Source organism: Diplotaxodon limnothrissa, linkage group LG14 (assembly GCF_057381915.1).
Source record: "Diplotaxodon limnothrissa isolate DT_005_m linkage group LG14, D_limnothrissa_male_GT1.1, whole genome shotgun sequence".
In the NCBI taxonomy this organism is placed as follows: Eukaryota; Metazoa; Chordata; class Actinopteri; order Cichliformes; family Cichlidae; genus Diplotaxodon; species Diplotaxodon limnothrissa.
This window is the reverse complement of record NC_140609.1, coordinates 39,724,968-39,737,033: the sequence shown is the minus strand read 5'-3', so window position 1 is coordinate 39,737,033 and position 12,066 is coordinate 39,724,968. Positions and strand designations below refer to the sequence as shown.

The 12,066-nt window shown below is 41.0% G+C and overlaps 1 protein-coding gene across 1 annotated transcript in view; it reads left to right on the top strand.

The window, feature by feature from the left end:
* LOC146619497 (uncharacterized) overlaps positions 1-11,723 on the top strand; it is a 101,640-nt gene extending 89,917 nt beyond the window's left edge. Inside the window, exons 2-6 of the mRNA XM_085370228.1 lie at positions 10,521-10,603; positions 10,701-10,812; positions 11,125-11,213; positions 11,327-11,487; positions 11,651-11,723. Of these exons, the coding sequence (XP_085226354.1) occupies positions 10,521-10,603; positions 10,701-10,812; positions 11,125-11,213; positions 11,327-11,487; positions 11,651-11,680 (475 nt within the window). The 3' untranslated portion in view covers positions 11,681-11,723. The remainder of the gene's footprint in view (positions 1-10,520; positions 10,604-10,700; positions 10,813-11,124; positions 11,214-11,326; positions 11,488-11,650) is intronic.
* The last annotated feature ends 343 nt before the right edge of the window (positions 11,724-12,066 follow it).

The window sequence follows — 12,066 nt, the reverse complement described above, 5'->3', positions numbered from 1 at the left end:
GTTAGCATTTGTTCACCATTTTTATTAATAAAGTTTCACTTTGTGAAAAACTCTTGCACCTAAGAAATGGGGGCTTGCAAATTTTAACACCTTTAACCTGTTCTTATCTAAAGACACAGAACCACTGGAGATGATGTGTATATGTGTGTATATATATATATATATATCTCATCAATAGAAAAACATCAGATTTAGTAGAGAAGTTGAAACTAAGTGCTGTGGACACAAGGCCAGTGGTTTCACAGTCACTCCAGCTTAACAGTCTGTAGATATTCAGTGTTAAGGGTTCAATATTGAGGACGAGAGTAAAAACAACCATGGTCCAGAAGAGCTTGGTCAAACAATTGATTTTAATGAACACACGCAGCGTGGGGAGATGTACACTGCAAAACATCAGCTGTAGATCTCCGCCCAATAACTACACAGGAATGGTTTTATATCATAAGAGTATTATAACGCCCCCTCATGCGTTAAGCAGACACAATACATGCATACGTCAAATCAAAACCACAATGACTTGTAACACAATTTGAAAAGAGCATCGCCTCGTCTCCATCCCATGTGTCTTCCTGTCGCACGTCCTGCCCGCACTTATCTTCTGGAACATCAGACACACATTCTGCAACAAACTGTTCTTTTGCAAGCACAAAATGCAGTCACAAGCAAAACATGATTAAACTTTCACCTATAAATGAGTCTATCTACTGTGTGTGTGTGTGTGTGTGTGTGTGGGTCTCTCGACCTTAAATGCTCTCTCATCTCACCCGTTGCACTTCTGACCTTTCACCAGAAAGAGAGACAGAAGCCATTCTCATATGTGTAATGCCCTAACTGAAACTATGTATATGTAATCTATTAAATAAATGTTTTAATCAAGAACCTCTACTAAAAGCTTAATCAGACGATATAAATGAATAGAAGATAATAATGAATAACCTGGTTATTAAAATAGCATCATCCAAACAGCTCCTCAAAGTAACTTACACTTAGATTCTGCTTTAGTTTCACTTTCACAAGCACGCTCAAAAGCCTGCGCTTCCTGTCTACTTGGCACAGACTATACTCAGAGTTAGGCCGTTCTTTTATGATGCATGTAATCTGCATGTAAACATTCAAGATTTTAGATTTAACTCAGCAGTTTAAAGTGGTTATAACTGCACCTGTAAAAAAGGCTAATTGGGTACCAATATGTTTAAACATCTGAATGCAATATCAATATTAATTATTAATGCAATGGTAATGATGATTATAAACAATAGCGGCAAAATATTTCTCTAATCCCCACATCAGCTATACTTACTGTTTGAACACATTTCTTTCCAGTGTCCCTTATTTTTGTTTTCTTGCCTTGTTTTCTGTAACAAGTGTGTCAGACTTTAGCATGAAAATATTTTTCAGCTTCAATTCAATTTAATTCAGTTTTATTTATATAGTGCCAAATCACAACAACAGTGGTTTCAAGGCGCTTTATATTGTACAGTAGACTGTAAACCCAACAATCATATGACCCCCTATGAACAAGCACTTTGGCCACAGTGGGAAGGAAAAAGGAAAAACAGAGATGGTCCTGGTGTTTCACTGGGATGCTCTCCCCACATTGCGATGTGTTTATTAAACCCACTTCAAAGCAAGCTCACTGGGTGTGTTGCAGGTTATTGTTAAAATTTCCATAACACAAGATAAAGACATGCTGTGGAAGACAGACAGTCTATGGATTTCTTTATTTTATGGATCTATGGATTTCACCGTGTTTACTGGTGAATCCTGTAAGTAAGAAAAACACAGGAGGTACAGAAAGTGCATTTGACAGCATGACAGCAGTGCATTCACCCTTTTTTTTGTCCTTGAAAAATAATCTTCTCCCTTCTTGAGAAAACATTTTCATCTTCGTGCCTGAGTAGTTAAACCTGTTATCAGTCAGACTCCACAGAACAAAAAAACAAAGAAGCTCTGTGTCACGGCTGCGGCTGTTTATTAACTTTAACTTTTTTATTAAAGGCGGCACACACAAAAAACACAAAAGGCAAAAACAGAACAAGCAACACTGGGCACAAACTAAACACTAAGAACATGGCACAGGAAGCAAGTAACATGAAACTGAAACATGAAAACCTGGACTTTTCATGCTAAAGTCTGTCACACTTGTTACACGAGTGAATTAGACATAATGAGGCAGGGGAATAAAACTGAACGTGCTGAACACAACGAGTGACTTTCAAAATAAAACAGAAAGTACTTGAACACACAAAGACCGACAAGAACTGACACAGAAACGGGGATATACAAACTGGGGAAGACAAAGGATGAGACACAAGGAGAGGTATTGTATTATTAGAAGGCATAGAATTATTTTCATTACTATGCAGACGACACCCAGCTTTATCCATGAAGCCTGATCACGCACACCGATTAGTTATATTTCTGGAATGTCTTAAACATTTGAAGCCTGCATCCTTAATTTTCTGCTGCTAAATTCAGATAAAATTAAGGTTATTCTACTAGACCCTAAAATGTTAGAATGGTTTTTTTTTTCGGTTTTCTTTTTGTTTTCTTTTTTCTTTTTTTGCAGCCTGTCTCGTTTGGTTCTTTTGCCATCAATTATTGTCAGAAGGCCAAGAAAGATGCCCAACGGATTTACTATACCAAGTGGATCATCCCAGCCTTGCCATATTGGTCCATTTGATTGACCTTTGTTTTTATTGTTTATTTATTTCATTTAATTTTGGGGGTGTTTGGGGGGAAAACTATAATATATAAATATTAGAGATGGCACGATACCACTTTTTTTATGTCCGATACCGATACCGATATCATAAATTTGGATATCTGCCGATACCGATATGAATCCGATATAGTGTTTTTTAATCAACAAAACTGTTTTTTAAATATCTTGCTGCATTTTGTATAAGTTCATACTCAAGTTTAAAACAACAACTACACTAAAGCTATTCTGTTATACCTGTATGCAAAAAAAAATATTTCATAGTTCAGCAATACTGATCAATCTAATAAACTTAAACCTACACCATCCTCCCTATTCTGGTATTTTAAAGAGTACTTAGCATAAATATTAAGCAACCTAACTAATAGGGTTCCAACTCCCAGCAACAAAAAAAATAAATAAATAAAAAATAGGGAACCACCCCTCACGCTCCACCTCATGATGCTTAATCGACGTAATCAACCTTAATTTGATGCAGTGTGAAAAAAAATGCACAGAAATCAATTATTTTTCAAGAAATATTAAATAGATTCAACATCTTTCTTCAACAGAATTGCAGACTGCACAGATGGTACCTTTCCAAAGGAAAAAGTACTATAGCTTACTAGGGTATATATATATTAGACTTAATAGTTACTATATACAGTAATGGACTTCTATTCATTTTGCATCAAATTAAAACTTTGGGTGTCAGATAATTATTTATTAAAAGCTAGACATTTTAAATGAGAATAAGAAAGAAAAGTATGTCTTTGTGCCCCCTTTTCCCTGTTCATGCCCTATCGGCCCCCCTGGCTAAACTTTGCTACATCCGCCACTGCACAGTTACCAGCGTCAGCTACGTAGAAAAAGATCCTCGAGTAGAAAGTAATATTAAATACATTCTAACAACAGCTGATCAAGCTTAAACGTCCTGCTGTTGTTCAGCCGCTGGTTTCCTCTTTCTGGTGCAAAGTGGGCCAAAAGCAAACTAGAGACACGGACTAGCGACAGAAAAGCCGATCAGCTGATCGTTAAGCAGTTTCATGATTGAAGTAGCAGCAGGAGAGGCAGTCGCTTGTTAAGCTTAACGCAGGAATGCTTTACATTCAGAGATGGACTTACACACTTGCTTTACTTCTCTCGGGATAACTTTGTCGGAGATGAAATGCCGGGTTGCTAGCGAAGCTCCAAATGCTATCCAGACCACCGACAGAAGAGAGAATCAGAATCAGAATCAGAATCAGAATGGGGTTTATTGCCAAATGTTGAGCAGGTTTACAACATTAGGAAATTGCTGCGGTGCTTCAGTGCAAACATGCTGTCATAAATAGCACTTAAATAGACATGGAAAAAAATAAAAGTAGGGATAAGAATTAAAAGTGCTACGTGGAAAGATATGTGCATGAGATATACATGGGATATATACATGAGAATAAGAATTAAGAGTGCTACGTTGAAAGATATATACATGAGTGCAGGTGGTGATCAGTGCCAAACATAGAATGATGCAGTGACACAGCGTAGGGTCATGTGTTAGTGGCGGGTACAGTCATATGGTTATTGTTCATGTGTCCAACAGCAGAGGGGAAGAAACTGTTCTTATGGCGAGAGGTTCTGGTGCGAATGGACCGGAGCCTCCTGCCTGAGGGGAGCAGGTCAAACAGACTGTGTCCAGGGTGAGAAGGGTCAGCTGAGATCCGAGCTGCACGCCGCAATGTCCTGGAGGTGTACAGGTCCTGCAAAGATGGGAGTCTGCAGCCAATCACCTTCTCAGCAGAGCGCACAGCACGCTGCAGTCTCTGTTTGTCCCTGATAGTGGCTCCAGCGTACCACACGGTGATGGAGGAGGTGAGGATGGACTCGATGATTGCAGTGTAGAATTGCATCATCGTCCGTGTTGGCAGGTTGAATTTCTTCAGCTGCCTCAGGAAGTACATCCTCTGCTGGGCTTTCTTGATGACGGAGGTGATGGTGGGCTCCCACTTCAGGTCCTGGGTGATGGTGGTACCCAGGAAGCGGAATGAGTCCACAGAGGTGATGGGGGTGTCAGTCAGGATGATGGGGGGGAGTGGGGCTGTGTGCTTCCTGAAGTCCACAATAATCTCCACTGTCTTCTGGGCATTCAGCACCAGGTTGTTGTGGCTGCACCAGGACACCAGACGTTCAACCTCCCTCCTGTAGGCAGACTCGTCCCCGTCCGAGATGAGTCCAATAACGGTGGTGTCATCTGCAAACTTGATTAGCTTGACAGACTGGTGGGTGGAGGTGCAGCAGTTGGTGTACAGGGAGAAGAGCAGAGGAGAAAGAACACAGCCCTGAGGGGAGCCGGTGCTGATGGTCCGGGAATCCGAGACATTCTTTCCCAGCCTCACATGCTGCTTCCTGTCCGTCAGGAAGTCAGTGATCCACCGGCAGATGGGATCAGGCACATTCATCTGGGAAAGCTTGTCTCGGAGATGGTCTGGAAGGATGGTGTTGAAGGCAGAGCTGAAGTCCACAAACAGGATCCTGGCGTAGGTTCCTGGGGAGTCCAGATGCTGCAGGATGAAGTGTAGGGCCATGTTGATGGCGTCGTCTACAGACCTGTTGGCTCTATATGCAAACTGCAGGGGGTCCAGGAGGGGGGCCGTGAGGGTCCTGAGATGGGAGAGAACTAGGCGCTCAAAAGACTTCATGACCACAGATGTCAGAGCCACGGGTCTGTAGTCATTTAGTCCAGTGATCCTAGGTTTCTTGGGGACAGGGATTATGGTGGAGGACTTGAAGCAGGCAGGCACATGACATGCCTGCAGTGAGGAGTTGAAAATGCCAGAAAACACTGGGGCCAGCTCGTTTGCACAGTGTCTGAGGGTGGCAGGAGACACACCGTCTGGGCCGGGAGCTTTCCGAGCATTCAGACTCTTAAACTGCTTCCTCACATCTGCTTCATGAATATGAAGAGTTGTGGTGGGAGGAGGTGGTGTGAAATCCTCTTTTGTGTGGGGTGAGGAGGGGGGTGTTGTAGGTGAACGGTTTGAAGGTGGTGATGGCTCTATGGAGGGGGGAGAGGTGGGGGAATTAGTGTCCAAAGTGTCTCTATTGTTGGGGCCGTTGGAGGTGTGAAGGCTGCCTGATGGCTCGTCAAAACGGCAGTAGAAGTCGTTAAGGGTGTTGGCTAAGAGCAAGTCATCAGTGGAGTGGGGGGTTTTAGGCTTGTAGTTTGTGATATTCCTAAAACCTTTCCACACAGAGGCCGAGTCATTCTCTGAGATCTGCTGCTGCATCTTCTCAGAGTGCTGATGTTTAGCAATGTCCACTTCTTTAGTGAACCTGTACTTGGCCTCTCTGTAGCAGTCCCTGTCTCCGCTTCTGAACGCCTTTCTCTTTTCCAGCCACAGCTTTTTGAGTTTAGGAGTAAACCAGGGTTTGTCATTGTTATAACTCACCCTGGTGCGTGATGGCACAATGCTGTCCTCACAGAAGTGGATATAGGAGGTGACAGTGTCCGTAAACTCGTCCAAGCTGTTAGAAGCAGCCTTCAATGTGTCCCAGTCTGTGGTCTCCAAACACGTGCGAAGCTCCTCCACAGCCTCGTTGCTCCACAGTTTTTTAGTCCTCACGACAGGTTTGGAGAGCTTCAGCCTCTGTCTGTACGCGGGGATTAGGTGGATCATGACGTGGTCAGAAAGTCCGAGTGAAGCGCGGGGCACCGCGCGATAGGCCCCGCTGATCGTGCTGTAACAGTGGTCTAATGTCCTCTCCTCTCTGGTCGGGCATTTAATATACTGCTTATATTTTGGAAGCTCATGGCTCAGATTGGCTTTGTTAAAGTCCCCAAGAGCAATGATGAGAGAGTCCGGGAATGTCCGCTCCGTGTGGAGAATCTGCTCCGCGAGTGCGCACTGAGCTGCCTGCGCATCTGCGTCTGGCGGGATGTAAACAGCGGCCAGGATGAATGAAGCGAACTCCCGCGGAGAATAGACAGGTCCCGCATGCCACAGCCGCTCTATCACGTGATGCATACTGCTCCGACGTGCTAACGTTCTGAGGTGAGTTACGGCGTGTTGCAAGTTTTGTGAGGTGCTTTCGTGATATTTAATGGATCGGATTACATTTTTTATTTTTCTCCGATATCCGATCCCGTAATTTAGGTCAGTATCGGACCGATACCGATACGTAATATCGGATCGGTCCATCTCTAATATATAAGAGGCACACACAGATACAAACATCCATTCCCTCCCCCATGCACACATATGCAAATACTCAGCACTCACCCAACGTGGAGACAGACATAAATAGACACTGTACACACAATCACACTCTCCAAACGTACTCTATACCCCAGGTCCAGGTACCCTTGTCCCTAACCTGCACCTAGACCCAGGAGGTGTTACCCTTTTTCCCTGGGGTGGAGACAAACAGATCGCCTCTGGATGCCATGTAGCATGCCCACCCCCAAGGTCCTATATGTATGTGTTATGAGAGTGTGAGTAATGTGAATGTCTAATCTAGATGTGTAAATCTTAGAACAATGGAGCCTCTCACCACACTTCTTTTTCTCTTTCTATTTACAAACAAGGGATGTTTCCACATTCTCTCCACCTGTCTAAACGAAACACCCAGCATACTTCATTAGACATACACACACAATTATGGGCATGCTGAGGTTTGTCACATGGAATGTAAATGGAGCTGGCTCCAGAGGAAAGAGGTTAAAGATATTTAACCAGCTTAAAAAACTACAGGCAGATGTTGTTTTATTACAAGAAACTCACAGACCTGTCACAGGTTTAAACGAACTTAAAACACCTGAGTTTCCTAACGTGTTTGCAGCCTGTTATAATTCTAGACAACGGGGAGTAGCAATTTTAATACATAAAAATGTTAATTTTACAGTACTCGATACAGTTATAGATCCAGAGGGTAGATTTCTAATTATTAAACTATCAATATTGAACAAAAAACTATGTATTGTAAGTATATACGGTCCAAATGTTGATGAACCCTCATTCTTCCACGGATTTTTTAGTGCACTCTCTGAACACCTTGATTGCGCACTCATTCTTGGCGGTGACCTCAACCTTGGACTAAATGAAGACATGGATAGGCTCAACACAACAGGAACTCAGCGCAATTGGCAGTCCACAAATATAATCAAACAGTATATGAGCGACTTTGGTCTTTGCGATGCATGGCGCTCTCTTCACCCCACCAGTAAGGAATATACTTTTTTCTCGCATGTTCATCACTCTTACTCTCGTCTGGATTATTTTTTGGTCAGCAGCTCACTGCTGTGTGACATTTCAGACACTGAGATTCATCCTATAGCTGTCAGCGATCATGCTCCTGTATCTTTAACACTAATGCACAAGAATAACACTACGCCAAGAAAAAACTGGAGATTTAATATATCACTACTTAAAGATGAAGACTTTATTAAATATTTTAAAAAGGAATGGACTTCATATTTAGACTTTAATGACACTCCCGGAATATCTGCTTCTGTTCTATGGGAAGCAGGGAAAGCTGTGATGAGAGGTAAAATAATTTCTTTCTCATCACACAAAAAGAAAGAAGAAAACAAAAATATTCAGGAATTAGAAAAAAACATCAAATCACTAGAAGAAGCCTACGCGTGCGACCAAGATCAGGAAACATTGAACAAAATATGCAAAACAAAACTAGAATTAAATGAAATTATTAATAAAAAAAACACAATTCCTTATACAAAGACTTCGCTTGCAGAATTTTGAACACAGTAACAAATCAGGTCGATTTCTAGCTAACCAGCTAAAAATAAATAAAGAAAAAACAACTATATGTGCTGCTAAAGATTTATCGGGGAACACAATATATGATCCTGGAAGAATAAACAACATTTTTAGGGATTTCTATGAAACTTTATACTCACCACAAATAAACCCATCTAAAAATGAAATTGATCTGTTTCTTGACAACGTAACTCTTCCAAAATTACTAGATAGTCAAGCAATGGAACTGGATTCGCCACTGACACCAGGTGAACTCCAGGAAGCCCTGATAAGTATGCCCAATAATAAGGCTCCAGGTCCAGACGGCTTCCCTGCAGAATTCTACAAAGAATTCTGGATAATTTTGGCACCAGTATTCCACGGCATGTTGCAGGAAATCGAGGAAAATGGCAGACTACCACCAAATATGAATTCTGCCAACATTAGTCTCCTGCTAAAACCAGGCAAAGACCCTTTATTTCCCTCAAGCTATCGTCCAATTTCTCTTTTAAATGTAGACCTTAAAATAATCTGCAAAGCTCTCTCAAAGAGATTAGAGAAAATGACCCCCCTCTTAATTCATCCTGACCAAACTGGTTTCATAAAAGGTCGGCACTCCTCAACAAACACTCGTAGATTACTTAATTTAATAGACTACTCATACGATAAAAACATCGAAACCATACCCAGATAGCAAGGAGACATTGAACAGATGTTGATTTTCCATCTGAACCATCAGAATCGTCAGGATTGAAATGTCAACACAAAACCAATGTTGAAACAACATTGAAATACTGATGAAACCTTACACTGACATTGAAATAACATTGATTCACTGTTGTTCTGTCATCGTTGATTGTTGATCTATTTATAGTTGACAAGGTGACAACAATCACGTTGAAAAACCATCGATTTATGGTTGAGCGGGAAATTAAAGCTGCTACCACTTGGACTATTCCGCAGCACCCCTATCACATTGGTACATCCCTCCAGGTAACCATTGTCTTGGTTGTAGAGCTTGTAGAGCGGGACATTAGATTTACTCTCAGCGGAATTGACCGGAGAAGGCATCAGTTCATGCACTGCACTGGCCTGCACCACGATTAGTATAAGGTAAGAATGAATGACTTTTGTTCTATTAGTTATTTCCACGGTTGCATTTGAATAACAGTAAAAAAAACAAAACAAACTTGTTAATGTAAAGTTTCGGATAAAATGTGGGAGCCCGAAATTGTGTCTACTTTCATCTTACAATCCGGCAACAAATAAATTGCACTGCAAACAAAGTCTATCAACAAAGAAAACATTTTCGTTTCATACTTTTCCGTTATATTCCCTTACAAAGCTAGCTTTAACGCTTCGAGGGTTCCTTTGTTCTTGCCGTCGCCTCGGCGCTTGACCCAGACTTTCGCTCTGTAGTTGCTTTTTAGCATAGTACTACAAAAAATTGTAAATCTGTGATATATGATTGATAAACGTAAAGGTAACTGTATAAATGTGTTCAATGACTTTGTTACTTTTAATGATTGGTGAGCACCCGCTTCGATTCGCACTCAATTCAAACTTTACGTTGCACGCTCACCTAACTTGCGTTTGCACCTTTTGTCCACACGTAAACTGCGTTTAGCATTTACGTGCGGACGAGGAAGACGGAGAAAACGCAGCGTCAAAGGTGTGCGCCTATTTTGACGCCACACTGTGCGCCATGTTTTTGTCTCGGTGCCATGAATTCCTACAATGGCAGACTTAGACAAAATACTGTTAATTTTATTATCTTCAGTGTTTAAATGCTTACATATACGGGTTTGCTTGTAATTGTTGCCTATATACATTTTAAGCTATTATTTATTATTTAGTTCAATCAATAGATCAAGTTTTGTAGTGACTATGAAATATATTGTAATTATCTGTTTCCTGTTTATCCTAGACAGGGCAAAAAAGGACTCCAAATTAAAAAAAAAGATAAAAATGAAAGACTGGTGCATTGTGCAGTTTAGCACTGGTGGTACAGAAATAGTCCCTAGATCATGGATAAATGGGGAGAAATTGTCATGGCCTCCATATCCTCCGTGAGACACATTCAGGATCCACGACACAGTAAAGAGGAGAGTTCATCCTGGTGCAACATGGCTCACCTATGCACCAGTCCGACTTCTAATAAGCCATGGTGGGTATCATCTGGATTGGTGTTGTATAAATGTAACAATAACAAGTTTTTCGTGTCCTAATTTATGTCTGGCCATACATTGTGTTTGTACTTCCAGACACATTTCACGAAGCAGAACGCAGTCTTCAGAAATATCTAAGTGAACACTGTGATACGTCTGACCTTCAGTCCGAAGCTGAAACTCAGACCAGTCATAAAAGAAAGCACAAGTAAAACTTTTTTATTTCACAAACATATCTTTGATTGCTAAGAATTTATGATCTTGTCTTTTATACATATCTGTGGTGCTTGCATACTGCAATATCACCACATAATATAGTCCAAAAAGTGGAAGCTTGTAAACTTTTTATAAATGCAAAGCCGTGTACACTTGTGCACTTCAAAAATTCCTTGTATACTGTACCTTCTTGCACATCTGTTTCCTGTGTGTGTTGTTATAAATCAAACTGTAACTTTAGGAAAAAATATTCCAAAAGCACATTTGTAATTACTTATGACCGTTTTCAACTTTTTTTCTTTAGACCAAATCCCCTGTACACATATAGTGACTCAGAGGATGAGCAGCCCACCAAAAAATGGTTTCCCCAGGCCCCTCGAGTGAAAATACCAGGTAATAAAATACTGTCTAGTGTCTTTGTACATATCTGTGTGTGACACAAGGAAACGTTTGACAAGTTGTCTGTATTCTTAAATACTTAAAAAAAATTTATCTTTTTCTGTCAGACCTGACGAGAGCTGTTAATGAACTCTGTGAGGAGGTCAGAGCCATCCGCAATGAATCGGTAGATGCTGGGGTACTGCCTCTGGATTTGCCCTTGCACAACATTGAGGAGCTAAACAATGCAGAGCCAGCTCTTCAATCACAAGAGGCAAATAAGGCAATGGTAAGTATATAAAGGTTATGTACACTTTGTAACTATAAATTGTAATAGCTGTCAGATGTGATTTAAATACATAACAACGGCCTGTTGATTAAACACACAAGCACTTGCATACACATTTAAGACATGAGACACGCTAATTCCATCTCTTAAAATGTGTCTATAGGTGAGACGCTTTGCCTTGATTGGAGCCTGACGCAGCAGTTAGGGGCAAACTCTATGTCCGAGTTTGTCTTTGCACAAGCAGTGCAGAAATGGCTCCGATACGCCCCAGATCGTTTGGGTGGGTGCAGGACGCACATCATGCAAAAAAATTACAAACTTCTGTGAATCATATAAACGTAAATAGGAAACTGACTTTTAATAAAGTATTTAGCAAACGAAACATGCCTATTGACCTTTTTTTGTTTATTTTTTTTCTCTCTTGCATCACATGCAATGCTTTCTTATTTTAGGATATTAATGTTGACATGATACATTGTGAGACATTTGGTTTTTTTTTATAAAGGGTGTCCAATTTAAGGAATAAGTACAATTATGTGTTTAGGTGGTTGAAGTATTGATGGAAACATGCAGTAGTTT